This window comes from Nothobranchius furzeri, chromosome 10 (genome assembly GCF_043380555.1).
Source record: "Nothobranchius furzeri strain GRZ-AD chromosome 10, NfurGRZ-RIMD1, whole genome shotgun sequence".
NCBI lineage: Eukaryota > Metazoa > Chordata > Actinopteri > Cyprinodontiformes > Nothobranchiidae > Nothobranchius > Nothobranchius furzeri.
This window is the reverse complement of record NC_091750.1, coordinates 32,753,909-32,774,008: the sequence shown is the minus strand read 5'-3', so window position 1 is coordinate 32,774,008 and position 20,100 is coordinate 32,753,909. Positions and strand designations below refer to the sequence as shown.

The window sequence follows — 20,100 nt, the reverse complement described above, 5'->3', positions numbered from 1 at the left end:
GTGCACACAGGTGCTTTGTGTCCCGGTGCTGGTGGTATCTAGGTCTCAGAGTTCCTGTCCTCCTGCCGTCTTCTGTTGTCCTCAGGATACGGATTGATGTTTCCTGGTGATGAGGGAGGGGCAGTATGTGGGCTTCAAACTGGTCCTGGACAACAGTGGGAGACCTCCGTTGTCTGAATACTGAGACCAGAGGGTTGGTGAGATGCAGATCTTCTCTACCTCATCTAGAAACGGAGTTGGTTCAGGGAAAACTTTTCCAAAGACCAGTTCCATGATGTCATCGCCATATTCTGCAATGATAGACGATAACTTTAATGACATATTTTGTTTACAAGCAGCTTTAGGAAAGTTGTTTCTTTAGCTTTCATGTTTATAGTCACGTTTGTGTTTGTTCACAAGTTCACTTTGCTGCAGTGACTTCATATTCTTACAAATGTAATAAAATAGTGACACTAAAATTATACAAATGATTCCTTATGAAAGGAAGCTCATTAGAGAGCAGTGCAGACAGACTTACTACATGCTGCAGCTGTTTTTGTAGGCCAGCTGCTGCTGAATTTGGGGAAAGTTATTCTGCACACATCCAGATCAGATGGTCGATTACAGAAAATAATGTAATTCAATAATTTCTAAACAGATTAAACAAGTAAAACATCAAATAAATCACTCTGCTGTCATCAGACGGAGTGATTCAGGGGGTGAGGTGTTCTTAATGATGAGGGTGGCTGAGGTGTGTCATCACTCACTTTGGTCTGGTCCAGACCGTCTCTTTACTGGTGGGTCTCCTTCCTCAGTAGGTGACGTGAAATGCCAACATCTGAACGTTCTGTGTTCCTTAGAGGAGAAGAAAAGTAACATTAGCAAGCTGGCTAAATTATTTTTTACTAGCATCTCGGAGAAGCAGATCTTCACTTACCTAAACATCAGACCAGTTTGTCCCAGCTGAGCTCATCAGGGCTTTAGTCTGACAGCCTGTCAGTGAAACACGGCTCCAGTCTTCTGGATGTTGACTCTAAAAAGCAAAGGAACATTTTTACTTTTGTTTTACAGCCGATTTTATCAGCTTTCCGACGCTCACGCTCATACAGACGGTGAGCTTTGCTGCGTCTGACTGATGCAGAGTTAGTTTTTATATCTGCAGTGAGACAAAAAACTAACCTCACTTCACTCAGAGATTGTTCTTTAAAATCCACTGTGTTGACGCGCTTTAATGACTTTGTCACGCTGCATTTTAGCTGATATGGGACTTTATTTACTGGATGCTAAGATTACATCACACTCACGTAGAATAACACACAGGCTCTCTGCTTTTACAATCAGTGGGAGGTTATCATCTGGTGTAAAAGAAGGCGTTGATCAGAAATCACGTTTTATTCCACGAAAATCAGCCAAATCCACATTGATCTGGGTGCTAACTTTACTAGCATACTGTGCTAGCGATAGCAAGCCGGATGCTAACGCTTTAGTGCTGCTAATGCCCGTAAATCTAAAGTAAAGTTTGTCGACATTTTAGAGTGATATGAAGCTTACCGCTCTGCTGCTGTGTCCCGGTGCTGCCACATTCAGATGCAAATGACTCCTTTTAGATAGATGAAGCCCTCAGTACTTACTAGCCTGGAGACAGGAACGAACGAACCACGCGCGCGCGCACACACACACAAACACACACACACACACAAACACAAACACACTACTTTTTCTTCTGTGTTTTTTTAGCAGTAGTGTCATCAGCTCCTGGGTTTAAATACTGCCACACCACCCTTCCTTAAAACGAGGAACAGTTTTGAGCTGTGTGTGGCTAAAATAACCAGACATTCTGCATTTTTCCAATAGGACTACAAAAAATCTTAGCGAGAAGAAAAAATGGCGGATTGGCTCTGTGTTTAGCCGAGGGCCATTACCATATTTGGTAGTTATCCTGACTAAATTAATTACTGACGTAATGGATAATGTAAAAACTGAACGGGTGGACAAATATGCCCAAAACTTAATTATTAAATATCTAAATAGCAACTCCAGTGAATAATATAAGCCTTTTTGCTCACTTAGACACTTAAAATGTGAAACACACTGTGTTAATGGATAAAAAAGTGGGTTTTTCATGTTATGTCTCCTTTAAGATGGCGACTTCACGTTTCTGCTTATAAACGTGCTTCTGTCGCCGACGAACAGCTAAAACACGTTGTTTTACGAGTATTAGTCTCATGTCATGTTGTGTTTTCATATATTTATATTTTAGAGACTTTCTTGTCCGTGAAAAGTTCATCAACTCTGCATCAGCCGAGGTATTCCTTAAATGTGAAGCATCTAAGCAGCAGTCTAACGCTATTGGTTAGTTCTGGTCGACACTCAGTTTCCTATTGCACGGAGCTCTGCCGGGCAGGGGGCGTGCTGAGCACGTATTGCTTACATTATATAACAGTACATGATGAGATAATCACTTTTACAGATTTCTGACAATCATACATAACTTCTGAAAGGGGAAAACTCCGGAAAGCAGCTTCCACGGACCTTAAACCGCAGCCGTCAAAATGACTGCTCAAGAACGTTCTAGTAGTAAGGTGGCAGTTCGAGTTAAGCAAGAAAATGTGTCCTGATACACACTTGGGCAGCAGATGCAGGGGTCGGTTAATGGCATAAACATGGCGGGGAGATTTAGTTATGGAGCAGCTGAAAACATGTCGAGATCAGTGTAAACACAATGCATTCAAACAGCGTTTTCTATAGGAAGTCCATTCAGAAAGGGCTTCGTTTAAACCCAATGCTCTGCTGTATAACGGTCGCTAAATACGGCAACACTCAGGTCAATGTTTTGGTCAAAAAGACAAACCCAAAAATTCAAGTCAACCATGTCAAGCGATCCTGCTTGTTTGCCTTTTTCTGATTTAGGTTGTGATCAGTGTTGGGAGTAACGCCGTTTAAGTATAACGGCGTTTCTAACGGCGTTCTCTTATAGGTAACGGAATAATCTAATGAATTACTTTTCCCGCCGTTGCAACGCCGTTACCGTTACTGGGGACGGAAGGTTGTGCGTTACTATGTGCTTGTCGAACATTGAGCAGCAGTGTGAGGCTTTCTGACCGCCACACTTCAGCTGCAGCCAGGGAGAGAGAGTTGTCGGTAACGCACTTACAAACACGATGATGATTGGCCGGGTGGGCGGAGACCCTCACGGTCTCAGTCGCTGCCCGCTGTAGACCCAACAGAGCAGTGATGGGAATAACGCCGTTTAAAATAATCACGTTAATAAAAAAATATTTCTTTCAGTAACGAGCAAACTGATTAATTACGTCTTCTTTTATCAAAACGTGGTTTCTGTTACTGATCAGGAAATGCGTGCGTTAAGCAGTGCGGTGTGTTGAAGCTGTCATCAGCTGATCAGGAGCTAAAGAGGTAGATGTTTTCATCCAAGAGCATCACGGCCGTGAAGAACGAGGAAGACGTGATGAATATCTACGGCTGCAGGTGCGGATCTGCAGCCGTGCCCTTCTTGGTGTGACAGCAGGACGTCCCGAAGGTCCGCTCACCTGTCCACCGCTCAGACGTCCTGATCTTCTACCTTCCTAGATCATCCAGCTGTAACCTGTTTCTGATCATGTCTTTAGTCCCGCTGTAACACTGATGCATCAGTTTCAGACGTCATGGAGCTCAGGTGTTATCAGAACTACCTGTGTGTGTTTACCACCCAGCTTCAGCTCTTCTGTGGTTGGGTCTGACCCACGTTAGTAAATGTAAGTCCTCCATCAGGCTTGTGCCTCTTCTAGTGTCATTTTAAAGGATTTTATTTATTTATTTATTTATTTAACCGTTACTAGATTAGCAGCAACAGAAATGCTGCTAAAACACACAATTATGTGAAGCTGGAAAAATTAAAAATACTGTGCAAAATTACATTTATTTCTGTAATTTAACTAGACTGAGAGACCATTTAAAGGCTCGGGAACCTTTACAGGTGTTTCTGATTGCTATTATGAATGTTGATTGGGGTCTTGTTAAATATCACACAGTGACCTTTTAATAGTCTAGGTTAGTGTAATGTTCCTGTAAGTAGTTCCTCCTGTTAAGTGCTTATTTATTTAAATTATTCAGGTTTATAAAAAACATTTGGACATACATTTCATTATGTTCCAGTCATTAGTCATTTATATTTCACTATTGTAGTAATTCTTGCATTCTTTAATGAAAAAAGTAACTAAGTAGTTATTTTTCTTGGTAATTAGTTACTTTTATAATCTTGTAACTCAGTTAGTAACTGAGTTACTTTTTTGACAAAGTAATCAGTAACTATAACTAATTACTTTTTTAATGTAACGTTCCCAACACTGGCTGTGATGTAAGAAAACCATGCAGATTATAGTTCTAAGGCATCCCCTTCCATTATTGGCCATTGATTTAAAAAACAAAGTCTATATCAAATACAGGCCATTTACCATTTACCATAAACTCAGTTTCATGATTATTAGTTGCACAAAGACAACATTATCTCATCCTGTCATCAGAGAAGTCTGTATGGCGAAACTGGCGGTAGGTAAACATCCATTTATTTAAATGAAAGTAGAAAATATGGCATTCTCATAATGATGGACCAAAGCCATTCTTCATCAAGTTGAAAGATTCTGTTTTCTTTTGTGTAAAAAAAACAGATGTTATATTTAACTATTGAAAACTGTTTTACCTGAAATCTAAAATCTGCACTCAGATTTACACGTGCACATCTTGTTGAAGCAGCTTCACATTAAAAATGATGCAAAGTCCTCCGTATAATCTCCAGCGGCCTGTGTCCTATCCTAAGGAGGACAGTAGAGGCATGTGGGTTGCTATGAGGCGTGTATTTGGGGGTGGGGGTGTGTGTGGGGTGAGACAGAGGCCAGTCCAGTTAAGCCCCAGCGGTGGCGGGTGCTGGAGCCGTGAGGCGCCACACGAGCTCGCTGGAAAAAGGCCGCAGGGAGCAGGTGCGCATGTTAATGAGGAGACAGCAGCTGCTGCCCTGGCTAGCCCCCCCCCATTCACTCACACACACACACACACACACACGCACACGCACACACACACACACTCACACACTCACACACACACACTCCCATCTATGTCTCCCGAATCACTCCCCTGCCTCCTTCCTCTGCTCCACAGCATCCCATCCAACTAGAGTCCTCAGAGTCAGGAGACAGGAGGAAGACACTCACTGCAAAGTTTTAAAAAATAACTATAATTGTAAATTTGTTTTAAATTCCTTCTTTACTCAATTCAGAATGAATCAAATATGTCTCCAAATGAAATTTGTGAAAATCTGTGCCTCATCCCACATTTTCGTGTTTAGATTGCTTCTGCGCTGGGTGAGGTGAGGTGAGGTGAGGTGAGGTTAGGTGAGGTTAGGTTAGGTTAGGTGAGGTTAGGTGAGGTTAGGTGAGGTGAGGTGAGGTTAGGTGAGGTGAGGTTAGGTGAGGTGAGGTGAGGTTAGGTGAGGTTAGGTTAGGTTAGGTGAGGTGAGGTGAGGTGAGGTTAGGTGAGGTGAGGTTAGGTGAGGTTAGGTGAGGTGAGGTGAGGTTAGGTGAGGTGAGGTTAGGTGAGGTGAGGTGAGGTGAGGTTAGGTTAGGTGAGGTGAGGTTGGGTGAGGTTAGGTGAGGTGAGGTGAGGTTAGGTTAGGTGAGGTGAGGTTGGGTGAGGTTAGGTGAGGTGAGGTGAGGTTAGGTGAGGTGAGGTTAGGTGAGGTGAGGTGAGGTGAGGTTAGGTGAGGTTAGGTGAGGTGAGGTTAGGTGAGGTGAGGTGAGGTTAGGTTAGGTTAGGTTAGGTGAGGTTAGGTTAGGTTAGGTGAGGTGAGGTTAGGTGAGGTTAGGTGAGGTGAGGTGAGGTTAGGTGAGGTGAGGTGAGGTTAGGTGAGGTGAGGTTAGGTGAGGTGAGGTGAGGTTGGGTGAGGGTTAGGGCTGGGCACCTTCTGCCTCTCTCTCTCTGCTTAGCAGAACAAGGAAGAGCAGGACAAGAGGAGAAAGACGAAGAGTGGGCCCATTGTTGCTCCTCCTCATTCAGAGTTGACCACAGGCCAGGCACATTCAGCTGTTACACCTCCTCTTTCCTCTCTCTCCCTCCTCTTTCTCCTCTCAGCCTCTCCAAAAAATTCTTTCTTTGAGTCCTCCATGCTTCCTGAACTGACCCTCACTTTTTTCCCTCATTGCTGATTTCCACCTTTTTCTTTAAAGCCAAACAGTTGCTGGCATCCGGTCCTCCTTCTCTTCTTTCTCTCCAAAATCAGCTCATCGCTGTGCCAAACTGCCTCCTTTCATTTGTGAGGGATCACCGTCTGAATCAGAAGTCTCCACTGACTGAAACTTTCTTCTAAGTTGCTCCAGACTGGATCTGCCACAGTTTTTTCAGTGTTTGGAGCCAAACGTCAGGAAGACAAAAGTCCACGCAACAAGTGCTGGGACAAATAAAGTCGTCTAAAAGACACTGGAACGGGATTGGTTGGGCTTAAAGAAGGAAAAAGGCAGAAACGGGCAACCAGTTAGGACATTTTCACTAAAAAGACTCTGCTGGCCTGATTCTCAACCTCAGTAGAGCTCTCATGGCACCACTTTGCACATCACTGCATAAGAAAGACAGAAGCATTTGAAGCCTGGGGTCTTTGCCAAACAGCTCAGCGTCTCACACCAAGGCCTCGAGAACAAGCAGACTGAGCCTCGGCGGCCTCACCTTGAATCGCGTGGACTCAGTCCAAACACAGGCTAGCTGAGACGCTAACAGTAAGTAAACAATCGCACACGCCAGGCAAAGAATGCTAACAGTGTGCACTTTAACCAGGCTGTCAAATACACCTAAACAGCTTTTACAGGCATCCCATTAACTGCCTCGATAAGGTCTCCGGTGAATAAAACAAAAGATATTCAGTCACCACTTTATGGAGTCTCCTCTGTGTTTAATGCAAACAGAGCGAGGCAGCTGCTTCAACAAGAGAAAGCTGCTGGCCAGGAGAGCAGGGCAATCTCAACGGCACAGGTAAGCTGGGAGGCTGGAAAGGTAAATAAAGAAGACATGAAAAGAAAAGCTCAAATCAGAAGCTGAGCAAATATCAGGTGTTTGGGAGGCATCGTGCAACTGCAGTACAGCAGTGGAATCATGTCTGCGGTAAGGGCGATACTGTTATTATCTTCTCTGTCATCCCCGGCCTGGTAGCCTTCATTGTTCTGTTCAGTGCTCACTTCTGGCTCGTCGCTTCTTCAAATGCTGCCGCGGTAGCCGTGACAACGAGTCCACGGCTCGAGCCTGCAGCAGATGTTGTGGTGACATCTGACCCGGGGCCAGGCGTCACTCTAAAGGGGTTTTCCTCACCGTGTCAGACCAAACCTCCCATCTGCCATCTTTCTGAGGTCTCACGCAGACAGGGACGTCTCATGTTTGCTACACAAGCGCACCGTCTACACAGAAAGTAAAGCACATATTCAGGCAGATGCATGGGGTTTATTCTGAATGCTGTTAAGAGGATTAGTGAATTAGGTTGTCCATTTATTCAATTATTGTGTCATTAAGCTCTGTGAGACACAAAGTCAGTGTCTGGTTCCACTCGGTCAACAACATATTGGTGAATATTGATATTTTAGGCTAAATATGGACTACCCTTAAATGCATGCTTTAGTTTTTTTGTTTTTCTGAGACTTTTTCAGTCGTTGCATTCTCCTCCATCTCAAACTGACGACTCTCAGGGCAAAGCTCACATTGTACCAGGAGCTGCACGACTTCATTTTTGTTAAAGTCGACAGTCAAGTAATGAAAGTTGAGTCGACTTTGACTAGTCGTTGATGACGTCATACACCTGAAGCGGGGAGGTTCGCTGGAGTTTTTGACAATTAAAATTGCGCCCACATTTTCTAAGTTAAACACGTCTCTTTTAACAACGGTAGTTTCTGCTTCAGCCCTCCCCCCCTCCCCCCGCTTCAGCCCTCCCCCCCTCCCCCCGCTTCAGCCCTTCCCCCTCCCCCTGCTTCAGCCCTCCCCCCTCCCCCTGCTTCAGCCCTCTCCCCCCTCCCCCTGCACAGCGGCCGCAAACTCACTGATGCGCCTGCAGCCTCTCGGAGTTCCTGCTGCTCTAAACATTAAAATAATTATTTCATTTTCTGTTCCTCACTTCTGATTACCTTCAATGGTGTCTGTTTGTTGCAACCAGCAGGTACAAAAACTAACTTGTTTTTATTTGACTATTTTCCTGTCCTGCCTGTTTATTATCTTCCTGCATCTCCTCTCAATCCTAAAGAGAAACTGCTACCTGGGTTCATATATATTCACCTCATGAGTTACCTTTGAACTGCAGTTCTAAAAGATCTACCGACCGCTAAAACAGCGGAGTGCTCGCCGGCCACATCAGTGATCGGTGCGTCACCGAGGACAAAACAGGTGATGCGCCCCGATCCACAGCAGCGAAACGCATCAGGCACAAATAAAAGAATAAAAGACAGAAAACATGAAAGGAAGTGAGCCGACATGAACGATCGCGTGTTAAATTAGTTTTTGAGGTGGCGACACCTGATTTGATAATGTTACTGTGGCCGTGCTCAGGACGCAGATGTCTGGAGCGCGTCAACAATCAGAGCTTTGCATGCGTAAGCTGGTTAAGGTTAGAATGGGGGTGAGGGGAAGGTTAAACTGCAAGAGGGTAAAGGTCACAATTTGGTCAAATGTCCGTTTTACGGCGGGTGTCAGTACCGACGCTCTGGCACAGCGCGTTGCCTCCCGACGTGCAGGAGCTTGTCACCTGCTGTCTTTTCCGACTGTATCTTGTCGGTTATTATCACGTGACAGCGACTAGTCTATGACAGGCATAAAAAGTCACTATAGAGCGGTGAAGTCGACTAGTCGACTAGTCGATACAACCCCTACATTGTACATGTGGTAATAGCAAATCGGACCTTTCAGTGTGAAAACCCAAAAGACTGTTGTGCTGTTATTGATGTCTGTTGTCTTTCGGGATTGCCGTAGCTGCAGAACACACTGAGACTTATGGGGGTTGGAGGGTTAAGATGATTGAAAGGAAGTCATTTTTCATCACAGCAAACATGTTTTTTGACAATTCTTACCATTGTGTGCAAAGAAAAGTAAAAAAAAGAAAATAGAGACGACGTGTGGACATGGAAATGGCTGTGTAAGCAGTTCTGTACATTTGCGTCCCAGCGCTGCTTCAATGAGCAGAATATCAAACATTTTAGATTTTCGTGTGACCACAGGATTGCTGATCAGGGGCTGGTTGTTAGGTGTTAATCGGATCCCGTTACTCCCCGTATATTACAGGATACCGCCCCAACCTCAAAAGATTCTTTTTTTTTTTTTTTAACGTGTCCTGTCTGGCTGTGAAGCAAGCAGAATTGATGTCTGAATGCTGGTAACAAGCCTTACAGTTTTACTGTCAGGTGGAGCATCAGAGCATCTGCTTTTAATGTCTCAGGTGGAGCATCAAAGAGTCTGCTTTTAATGTCGCGCCTGATATTTAAAACTTTATTGTTATTGTTTTTGAATGCTTTGTAATTTCGACCAGACACGGAGACAGAGGTGAAAGAGAAAGGAAAAGAGAAAAGGTGGGGAGAGAGGGGGTTAGGTGGGGGGGGGATTCAACAAAAATAAACAATAATGAACAAGAGTCTGCTTCTAGACCTGCAAAATGAGACGAGAAAAAAGCAAAACATAACAAAAAAATGGGACACAACACCAATATAACAAAATCAAGCTATCACTGCGTCAACTTGATGAAGAAATATATAATCAATCATTGTTTAACTAAACAGTCACACGATAATATACCACAGTGCATTGAGTGCCCACCATAGTCTTAAGACATGTGTTGAACGTGCCCAAGCCCATACTTATGAGAGCACCATGTGAGCACCTGTGTGTGTACACGCGCTTGTTTATGTAAGGTTTATCTATAGGAGCGTCCAATAGAGAGTGTGAGGGACCACAGATCTGCCCCCCAAAGACGCGTAGGAGACGGGGGGGAGCTCCAAGTCCCAGAGATCCAGGCGCTGCCCCAGAACACAGGAACCCCAAGGAGCCCGCAACCAGAAAGGCCCCCGCCCCCCTCGAGAGGCACAGAGGATCGCCCCGGGGGGCCACAACCAGCAGCCGGCAGAGCCCCGGGAGATATCAGCGGCAAGTCCTCAGGCCTGCCCGCAGCCTCCCACCCCCTAGCCGGCCGAGTCCGGGACCCAGCGACCCGGGACCCAGGGGCGACCACCCCCGCCGGGGACCCAGCAGAGCCCAGGGACCCAGACCCCCCCAGGCCGCCACCGGGATTGATCAGGCAGATGCCAAAAATCTTAAACTCCCTGACCCGGGAGCCACGAACACTCAGGCAGACCAAGGCATCACACCCACACCAGGTGTGACAGGGGGGAGGGGAGACGAAGATCTATATCATCAAAGGAGGTCCCAGGAGAAGGGAGGAGTCAAAGGCCCCACCTGACATATACAGTCATACACAAACACAGTCACACACTCCCTCCCTCATGCTCAGAGGTGCCTATTGGGGTCAGTGGGGGAGCTGGCTCCCTGGAGGGCTAAGCCCTACCAGCCATTCCTCCCCATCCCCGTTTATTTCTCTCCTCCTGCTCCCTCACATCATCACACAAACATGCACATAGGACCTTGGGGGGTGGACAAGTCGAGGAGTGCGGGTATGGACCCCATTTCCGCATTCCTGTGGCTTCCTGCCCCCCAATTTTATTTGCACCTTATGCACTTCCACCGACGACATTCCACGCAAACATACACTTAGGGCCTTGGGAAAGAGCACATTCAACGGCACTTGGCAGGGGGAGTTCTCAGCCTCCTCCCGAGTGCCGGTGCCCACTTCGAATTTTAAACTGCATTTAGACACCAAGGGCTGTGGGTGCAAGTAGGGTGGTGCAGTGGCATCAGCTGGCATAGGCCAGAAAATGCCCGCACTGCCCGCTCACCACAGCAATAGAATACACCTCATTAACACACAACACTATGTTGGAGCAGGTGGAGGGAGACCAGGGGGTCTTAGCACACCTCTGTTGTTGCTTGGCTGCCTGGGGCTGGAGACTAGGAGGGAGATCTGGCCGTCTGGTTGGGGTCTGGGGTGGTGGGTTGCTGTGCTCGGCGGTGGGCGGGGGAGCCTGCTCATCAGCACCCCAGCAGAAAGGGTCAAACTCTGGTAACCGGTGGTGGTTGTACCCCATGTGCAGCATTACCGGGACCAGAGTGAATAGGGTGTGTATGGGGAGCATGAGTGGGTGTCCGGCGTGCATTTTTGTAAGTCTTTGGTTGTATGAACCTCAAAAGATTCTTGTACGAGGGGAAAATTGACTTAAGTACCGTAAGGATCTGCAATCTACATCTCTTATCCAGGCTTTCCAAGCAGCACTTAACGTAAAAATGCATTTTACCTGTAAGCTCAGTGACTACGTTTACATGCAGCCAATATCCGGGTTATGATCGGGTTAAGGTCGGTATTCGGGTTTCTGTGTTGATCAGAATAACCCGTTTACAAGCATAAATAGAAAGAGTTACCCCTAACTTGTATAACCCGATGTAAATGCGGACGTTGGGGTAGCGTCAGGACGTATGGACTACGTCCAGACGCAATATGCATCATTTCCGGTTCTTCTTGTTCCGGTATCCGTGAAAACAACAACATGTTTCCCAGTTCGGAAGAGATAGCGACTGCGTTTGTTTGCGCTTTAGTTTCCTCGTCACTCCAAAAGTGTGGTGCTGTACCGCGACTCGCCATGTTGCTCCCAACTTGTTGTTTACTTCCGGTGTTCTGGCGCATACAAGACGTCTCGCTACTCAAAAGACCAAGATTCCTTGCGAACAGAGCATGAGCAGAACACACACTTTGATGGGGATATCCCGGTATGCGTTTACGCGACCAAACATTCGGGTTAGAAAAGGGTTACCCCAGGTGTAGTAACCGGGTTTTTAAAAACCCGGTTATGAGCATATCCGGGTTTTTGGCGGTGTTTACAAGGACCTGCGGAACCAGGTTATTGTGAATATTCGGGTTTTTCAAGGGTTACTGGCTGCATGTAAACGCACTGAGTGACACGTTCCTTCACACCAGAAGCATTTCAGATGCAAACTAGCAAAGTGTTCCCTACCGCTGTTCCTGCGCGGTTCCGAAGTCACCAGAGAATTGCAAGACCACATGTTACTTATGCAGTTCGCACAACAACAAGCAAGGAGAAAGAGGAAAGCAAGTTTTCAAAAGGTCTGTAGTTTATTTTCTGTTCTTTTCACCTTGGCCACAGAGGCGTCACCGGCAATGCCGCATTTTGCACTAGTTAAGGAACTGGAAATCTGCTTTCGTCATTTATTTTGAAAGTTGCTGGATGTTCTACACGGCTGCGTTTGGCTTCCTGCCCACCTTGATCTGAACTGATCAGCTTAACGTGTTCTGGAAGCATAGCCCATACAAAAGAGACCTGGAGGGTAAATTTAGCGAAGTGACGCTTCTGGGATGCATTCAAGATACGATGCTTCGCGATTGATGGAAACGCACCCATCGACTATAGCAGCAGCTATTAGCTGCATACTGCGCTATGTGGATGTCAGGCAACGCTTACGCAAAGGCGGAGTTAATACTGTTCACCAAAAATAACAAGAAAATTGGGGGAAAAAAGGTAAAATGCCAACACAAGAGGTAAATTTGAACAATTTCTCAACCTGGTTTTTATGTACATGCAATTTCAAAGTAAGCTATTGGAGTTATTCCTTCTCCACAAATATGTAAAGAACACAAATCAGCCTGCAAAATGACTTGTTATGGTTCATTCAAAAGCTTTAATGCAGTTCCAACTAATGATTAGATTTTAGATGTATTCCAGCGGATGAAGGGTTTCTGGATTTGCGTAACATGTCTGCTTTGCAAGAGTCCGAACAAACATAAAGAATTGTATTATTTCCTGACAGATTTTATGAGAATCAATCAACGTGTTTCTATGTCACATATTTTCTCAGATGCTTCGAGTCCGGAGTCAAACCGGGTTAGTGGAGCATGTTTATACCTCCGACTCTCGCCCATTTATCCCCCCCACCGCCTCTACTTCATTTCCTGGCTGTTTGCTTCTGTGCCTCGGCTAAGTCCTTTTAGTCTTGTCTGATCGGTTTTAAAAGCTTCGCCCAAGGGGAGAGGGGGCCTTCCTTCCCTCCTTTTTTGTCTCTTTCTTGCCCTCTCTTGTGCTTTCCCAGCAGCTTTTTTGGTGGCAAACCACAGCGTCAACTTCTAACACCATCGAAGGAGGAAAAGACATCATCGACACACAAACTGAATCTGTAGAAATAAAAATAGCTCCTAGTAAAACTAGATCTGGTGCAAGAAGCTGGGTTGCTGCTTGATGTGGAGTTAAAGACAAAGTTGCCACAGAATCCAGACTTTTCAGAGAAATTACAGGCGGTAGACTCGCCCTTTCTTTATGTTCATCACTCATTTCCATCGTCTGTAATCGTACAGGAGGACTGACCTGGCCAGCCCACATCTGGCGGCCTTCATTAGAGACCCCGTGTGTTTAGGAGCATTACGGACATGGCCCATGAGAAAGAACCCGCTCCCCAAGAGACCAAACACTTAGTGTGTGAGTGAGTGGTTTTTGAGTCCGAGCAGCTCTAATGACTTCTGCCACCACCTACTTTATGAGGCTGGGAACCACTTAAAGGCTTTCCGGATGTCTGAAGGTGTAGCTGACACTGAACCCTCAGGTTGTTAGTGTTTGAGCTGGAGCGTAGACACTCTCATCGTTACATCCTGCAGGCAACAAATGACTGCGTTTACATCCATAAGCCTTACTAAAATACTCATTCTCCATGATACGTAAAAACTTAAAGCCTCGGCATGGATTTTGTTGCTTCTGTGCATAAAAGCCAATCTGTCAACAAGGCATTTCTCTACAGAAATTCAACATGTCCAAATGTCCCCCCTTGCAATAAATCCTCCACATGTGGATTCCAGCAAATCTCCTTAAACAGTGCCTCCTCGGGACAAACCTCTTTGCTGCTGCACACAAGTGGACTCTTATGGTCACCTATAGATGAAACTATCAGACTTAAACGGGTTGTTACAGATGACACAAGCATCAGGGTCAAGCAGATGCTAATGATGCTAGGTTTCACTTCTAGCGAGTAGTCAACCATTTTAAGTGGCGCTCAATCCGTTATATTTTTGCTTCTGTACTTCTGTCTGCAGGTGACATCACTCAAGGTGAGCAGAGTGTTGGACCACAACAAGCTTGTTTCTTTTAGTCTGTGCAGCAAAAGCAGCAGATGGAAAGCGGTGTAGTATTTTGGACGTTTGGTTGAGAAAGTCAACGTAAAGCAGAAAAAAACAAGCCAAAACAAGGCAAATGTAACTAATACTTAGGTTTAGTTACCACGTACAATGAATGATGTCTAAGTATTTTAACCGTTCTATCTGCAAACATGTTGTCGAGTAATTATGTTTTTAATTTGTTGCATGCCGTAGTAAAAATTATGGTCACGTTTCTGACATTTGGGAGTACCCAAAATAGTAATTAGAGTGATTAATGGTAATTTAAGAATAGTCTATACCCTCAGGATGTGAGATTAAGACAGCACAAAAGAGAAACGGAGGTGGAAAGATGGAAAATAGTCACAGTGGTTACCAGTGCAACTGTTAAAGCAAAGGAAACCATCTGGTGAAAGACAGAAAACACACAATCAGCGAGGCAATAGAATTATCCATGCAGCTGGAAAAAGAAAACTTAAAAAACATGCTTGGCGTCCTAGTTTTCATGACGTTGTCCATTGTTGCTTGTGAATAGGGGTGTGTATGGTGAAATTATGGTGATACGATAAATATCACGATAAAGGGGAGACGATGTGATAGATTGCCGTATCGATATTCTCTTACATCCCTACTTGTAAAGTTACGAAACTTCTGAAATAGTGAAAATGGCACAAACACTGATCTGTGAAGAGATTAAAACACCCGAGGAACTGTTGAAAAAAATCAGAGTATCTGATCAAAAACGGTATGAAGACTTCAGATAAGCAGTACCTTTGCCTACACTTGAAAGGGTTACAATAAAAAATGCTGCTTTGGTATAAGAAAAAAATGGACACTTGATAAACTTTGGCCTATTTTGAACAGTTTACCCAATCCCAGTTGATCTTGACCCAAGTAGAGTGCTCGCTCTTGTCATGTGAACGGTAACTGGAGCCCACCCCCCTCCAGGTATGGTCACATTTCCCTCCTGACTCACAGAAACCTCGACTGGTATCAGTCCATACAATCTGCATTGCTGCTTAAAACTCCACCAGGCCGACACACCCCATTCTGCTGCAGACTGTCTGCTTTTCCAGTAGTGAGAGTGACTGGAAGCTCAAAGCACACCTGGCGCACAAGGTTGTTCTGTTTTTGTGTGAAGCTGAATGGGCAAAAACCACAAGTAATCACCGGTTTTACGAAGCATGCTGCTTTGTGAACGGGTGCACGTCCTTCATAGTTGTTACCCACAGACAGGTGGTCCGGCTGGAGGAAAAGAAAAGAAAAGAAAAGAGGAAGTGCGGTGCGGAGCACGAGAGGCGCCTTTGTTTAACACACACTCATGTTGACTGTCAGTGACTAATCCAAGTTGATGTCATTTGTCTTGGCTTACGCCAAACAGCCAGGCTCAAATGGCCTTAAAAGTTCCCCGCCACCAAGCGGCCTCTTTCAGCCAGAACTTGCCTCTCGAAAGGTGAACCCTCGCCAAAGGGAACGTACCACTGGCACTGGTGGCCCTATGTAGGCGCTACACTGTGTGCTTCTAGTTGTGTGATGATATGATCGGATATGGCACCTTTTCTTCCCTCAGGCCACTCCGAGGCTGCTTCCTGACTCTGAATCGAAGCGTGGGGGGAGTTAAAGATAGACTCATCTGACTGGAGCAAACACAAGTGCCATTGAAGAACGCCCAGAACCGGAGAGGCAGCGGCTCAGTTTCACTGAGGTGGATGTATACTGTAGCAGGGTGGTGGTGGCAGAGCGGGGGGCACATGCCAGCACATAACTAATGGCTCTGATTGTTATCTGAGGCATTGTTTGGTTAAACAGGTTCTCAGCTGCAGGTAAAGCTTCATTATGCAGGTTAGGCTCCTTATCATGCGTGTTTTAGCCATGTTGGCCAAGAATCAGACATCTGGAAATCTTTATGGGGACTGAGATTGTTAGTGATTTTTTGTTTTAAAATTAAAATGTATTACCACGCTAGTTACCAAGCTAGCACCTGAGCAGTACGGTGAAAGTCCCAGTATGACCAGAGACCATCTCATTGCGCTGGCCTGTAACTGTGCCAATTTCAATCCCACAAGCTCCTCATCACATCACTCAGCTATCACCTGACTGGAGGTATGTGGCCTCTCAGCAGCATCCTTCCTCACCCAACACGGAGTCGGTCCAACATCTCTCATCTCTCTGTGGAAAGACTGAGGCTCTGCTCGGAGCTGCTTTGATTCTAGTCATCCAATGTGCCACTGGTGTCTGAAATGTATTTTTCTTTAATCTGGATTAACTCTCCTCACGGGGCATAAGAAGGTTCCTTTTGAAGATTTTTAGTCTGTATGTACGCTATTTTAAAAAAGGCATTACTGACAGGCTATATCAGACATATAATAGTAGATATGGTACCTTTTCATAACTTTGCATGGATAAAAGGCCAAGAAAAATAAAATTTTAAAGCATATTTTCATTAGAAAACAATAAAATATTGTTGGCACCTGTTTGTTAAACCAGAGAATGAAGAAAATCTAAACTTTAATGTAAATAGCTCACATGAAAAGACAATTGTGGCAATTTCTTTTTCAAAACATGACAAAAAACAACAACAATTTTTGACAATCAGCCCAATCTTAAGCAACCTCTGAACTTTTTCTGCCCATTGGATGCCCCGTTAACAACAAACAGCCTTGGGTGCCCGCTCAAACCTTTTCAGAACTGCAACGGTGCCCGTCTCCGTGCATAACTGGAGATGTCTGAAGAGCAGGACGGTTCAGGGGCACAATGACGGCTTTGTGGCCCACTGAGGAGGCGGTGTGTCTGTGTGTGTGTGTGTGTGTGTCTGTGTCTGTGTGTGTGTGTGTGTGTCTGTGTCTGTGTGTGTGTGTCTGTGTGTGTGTGTCTGTGTGTGTGTGTGTGTGTGTGTGTGTGTGTGTGTGTGTGTGTGTGTGTGTGTGTCTGTGTCTGTGTGTGTGTGTGTGTCTGTGTGTGTATGTGTGTGTGTGTGTGTGTGTGTGTGTGTGTGTGTGTGTGTCTGTGTGTCTGTGTGTGTGTGTGTGTGTGTGTGTCTGTGTGTGTGTGTGTGTGTCTGTGTGTGTGTGTGTGTGTGTCTGTGTGTGTGTGTCTGTGTGTGTGTGTGTCTGTGTCTGTGTGTGTGTGTGGTGTGTGTGTGTCTGTGTGTGGTGTGTGTGGTGTGTGTGTGTGTGTGTGTCTGTGTGTGTGTGTGTGTGTGTCTGTGTCTGTGTGTGTGTGTCTGTGTGTGTGTGTGTGTGTGTGTGTGTGTGTGTGTGTGTGTGTGTGTGTGTGTGTCTGTGTGTCTGTGTGTGTGGTGTGTGTGTAGGTGTGTGTGTGTGTGTGTGTGTGTGTCTGTGTGTGTGTGTGTCTGTGTGTCTGTGTGTGTGGTGTGTGGGTGTGTGTGTGTGTCTGTGTGTGTGTGTGTGTGTGTGTGTGTGTGTGTGTGTGTGTGTGTCTGTGTGTGTGTGTGTCTGTGTGTCTGTGTGTGTGTGTCTGTGTGTGTGTGTGTGTGTCTGTGTGTGGTGTGTGTGTGTGTGTGTGTGTGTGTGTGTGTGTGTGTGTGTGTGTGTGTGTCTGTGTGTGGTGTGTGTGTGTGTGTGTGTGTGTGTCTGTGTGTGGTGTGTGTGGTGTGTGTGTGTGTGTGTGTGTGTGTGTGTGTCTGTGTGTGGTGTGTGTGTGTGTGTGTGTGTGTGTGTGTGTGTGTGTGTGTGTGTGTGTGTGTGTGTCTGTGTGGTGTGTGTGTGTGTGTGTGTGTGTGTGTGTGTGTGTGTGTGTGTGTGTGTGTGTGTGTGTGTGTGTGTGTGTCTGTGTGTGTGTGTGGTGTGTGTGTGTGTGTGTGTGTGTGTGTGTGTGTGTGTGTGTGTGTGTGTGTGTGTGTGTGTGGTGTGTGGGTGTGTGTGTGTGTGTGTGTGTGGGTGTGTGTGTCTGTGTCTGTGTGTCTGTGTGTGGTGTGTGTGGTGTGTGTGTGTGTGTGTGGTGTGTGTGTGTGTGTGTGTGAGGGGTGAATGCACGGCTGGGCCAAATTGAGATGTGGCCGGGGCCCAACATGACTTGTTGCTGTCCAGAGGCTTTGACCTGCCCTGCAGAGTCATCGTGATCTGATGAAGAAGCAGACTGCTGCTCTGCTGTAGCAAGTGAATATCCCCACTGGGGGATCAATAAAGTCTATTATTCTATTCTAGTATCAGAAAGAACAAGCAGCAAAGGAGGAAGGTGGAGGCTAACTGGTTTACATGACTGAAAACACCTACGACTGATTTTTTTAAGTGCAAAAACCTGTCTTGGTTTTTAAACCGAGCTGAAAAAAAGCATGTAGTCCCAACCATCTGTCCTGGGCGATCAGAGAGAGCGAGCACTGAGGGCCATTGAGGATGGGACAAAATCCCAAGAGAGGAGGAGGAGGAAAGGGGGGGTAGGAGGACTGGGTTTGAGGGTCTCTCTGGGAAGGCTCTCCCAGATTAGTCACACAGAATTAATCGCGGCGCAGAACAATGATCGGCGAGCTTCTGGAAAACCCAGCTGTCGCTGCGTGGAAGAAAATAAAAGAAAAGCAAGATTCAAGGCTGCGAGAGTTTGGCTGCAGAGAGCCAGGTGTGGTGGTAGAAATGTACACAACCCCTGTCCTCATCACACACTCGCTCCTCACTAGGTCCTCTGACCATTTGCTTACCAGAAATAGCACTGGTGAGTGGTGTGACCACTTCAGACCCTTCATGCCATCCCAGATCCCACAGCTCTGTGCCATGGCTCGCAGCTTAACAAGACAAGTGCAGATGTTTAAACTTACCTGCATGCTCCATTGCCATCCGGGGTTGGTTCACAGCTCCCCTGGTTCATGCACAGCTCTGTGGGCATGGAGCATCTCAGACCTGCAAAAGTCAAGTTTACACGCATGTGTACTATTTAAAAGTTTTATGTAAACTAATGAGTGTTTGCTTGTCTCACATGCACTAGACATGGCACCGGCGTTACCAGAAGAATGTGAAGACTACATGTGACTCTTGCCACCTTAAAGTGTATTTTAGTGCTTAAAACGGCGGTTTTGCAGCAAATGTTCCATCTAAAGGAGTCATTTGAAAAGTAACACAGCTTTGTAATGAAATAAAAATGCAGCACGCTGAATCCCAACCTCGCAGGAGTGAGAAAAAGTTTTGGTCTAGTGTGGAAAGGAGCGCAATTAGAGGAAAGTGGGAATAAAAACGTTTTTTTTAACAAATCTGAGTTAAAAAGGAAGTTGGGAGTCGAGAAAGTTGTTGAAACTGATTTTAAAACGATGTATTTTACTCACCTCGTGTTATTCCTACTAGCGATAACAGGAAAGTTAGTTTCACCAACAGAAAATGCATTCCTCCTGTTTTAAAACGACTGAACTAATCCACATAGATCCGGTGTGAGTCTTCCCTCGGTGGAGAAAAACGGAAGCGAACTCTAGACGTCTCGGTTCATGTTTGAGTAAATCCACAGAGAGTAAAAGTAACGCGGACTCCCAGCAGGAGATGCTCACACTTCCAGTCCCGAGTCGGGAATGACTGAAGGACCAAAGTCTCCATCCGAGCGCGCGAGGGGCGGTTTTTTTTTTCTTCTTTTTTTCTTCCTTCCAACAGCCACGCAGTTGCCCCCCCCACACACACACACACACACACACCACACACAGACACACACACACACACACACACACACACACACACACACACACACACACACACACGCTGTGGACCTGACGGAGAGATCCCAGCAGGTTTGTTTTGCGGGTTTCCCACCCAGTACACGGTTAGTTAGCCGCCTCTGCGTTTCACCATCAGCACGTTTCTGAAGAACAAGACCAGTTAAAAACCATAATGATGATTTTAGTTAAAGTTTCATCATCTTAT

At 45.8% G+C, this 20,100-nt stretch overlaps 1 protein-coding gene and 1 long non-coding RNA gene across 2 annotated transcripts in view; both read right to left on the bottom strand.

The window, feature by feature from the left end:
- The window catches only part of notch1b (notch receptor 1b), a 59,269-nt gene extending 39,526 nt beyond the window's left edge, over nt 1–19,743 (bottom strand). Inside the window, exons 1-2 of the mRNA XM_070555544.1 lie at nt 19,518–19,743; nt 19,017–19,098 (exon numbers count right to left, since the gene is read on the bottom strand). Of these exons, the coding sequence (XP_070411645.1) occupies nt 19,017–19,098; nt 19,518–19,575 (140 nt within the window). The 5' untranslated portion in view covers nt 19,576–19,743. The remainder of the gene's footprint in view (nt 1–19,016; nt 19,099–19,517) is intronic.
- LOC139072181 (uncharacterized) lies at nt 38–1,669 on the bottom strand. The gene is made up of 4 exons (XR_011521779.1): nt 1,531–1,669; nt 917–1,012; nt 747–834; nt 38–290 (listed from the first exon to the last, which is right to left on the bottom strand). It is a non-coding gene; the product is annotated as an uncharacterized lncRNA (long non-coding RNA).
- Nucleotides 19,744–20,100: the final 357 nt, after the last annotated feature.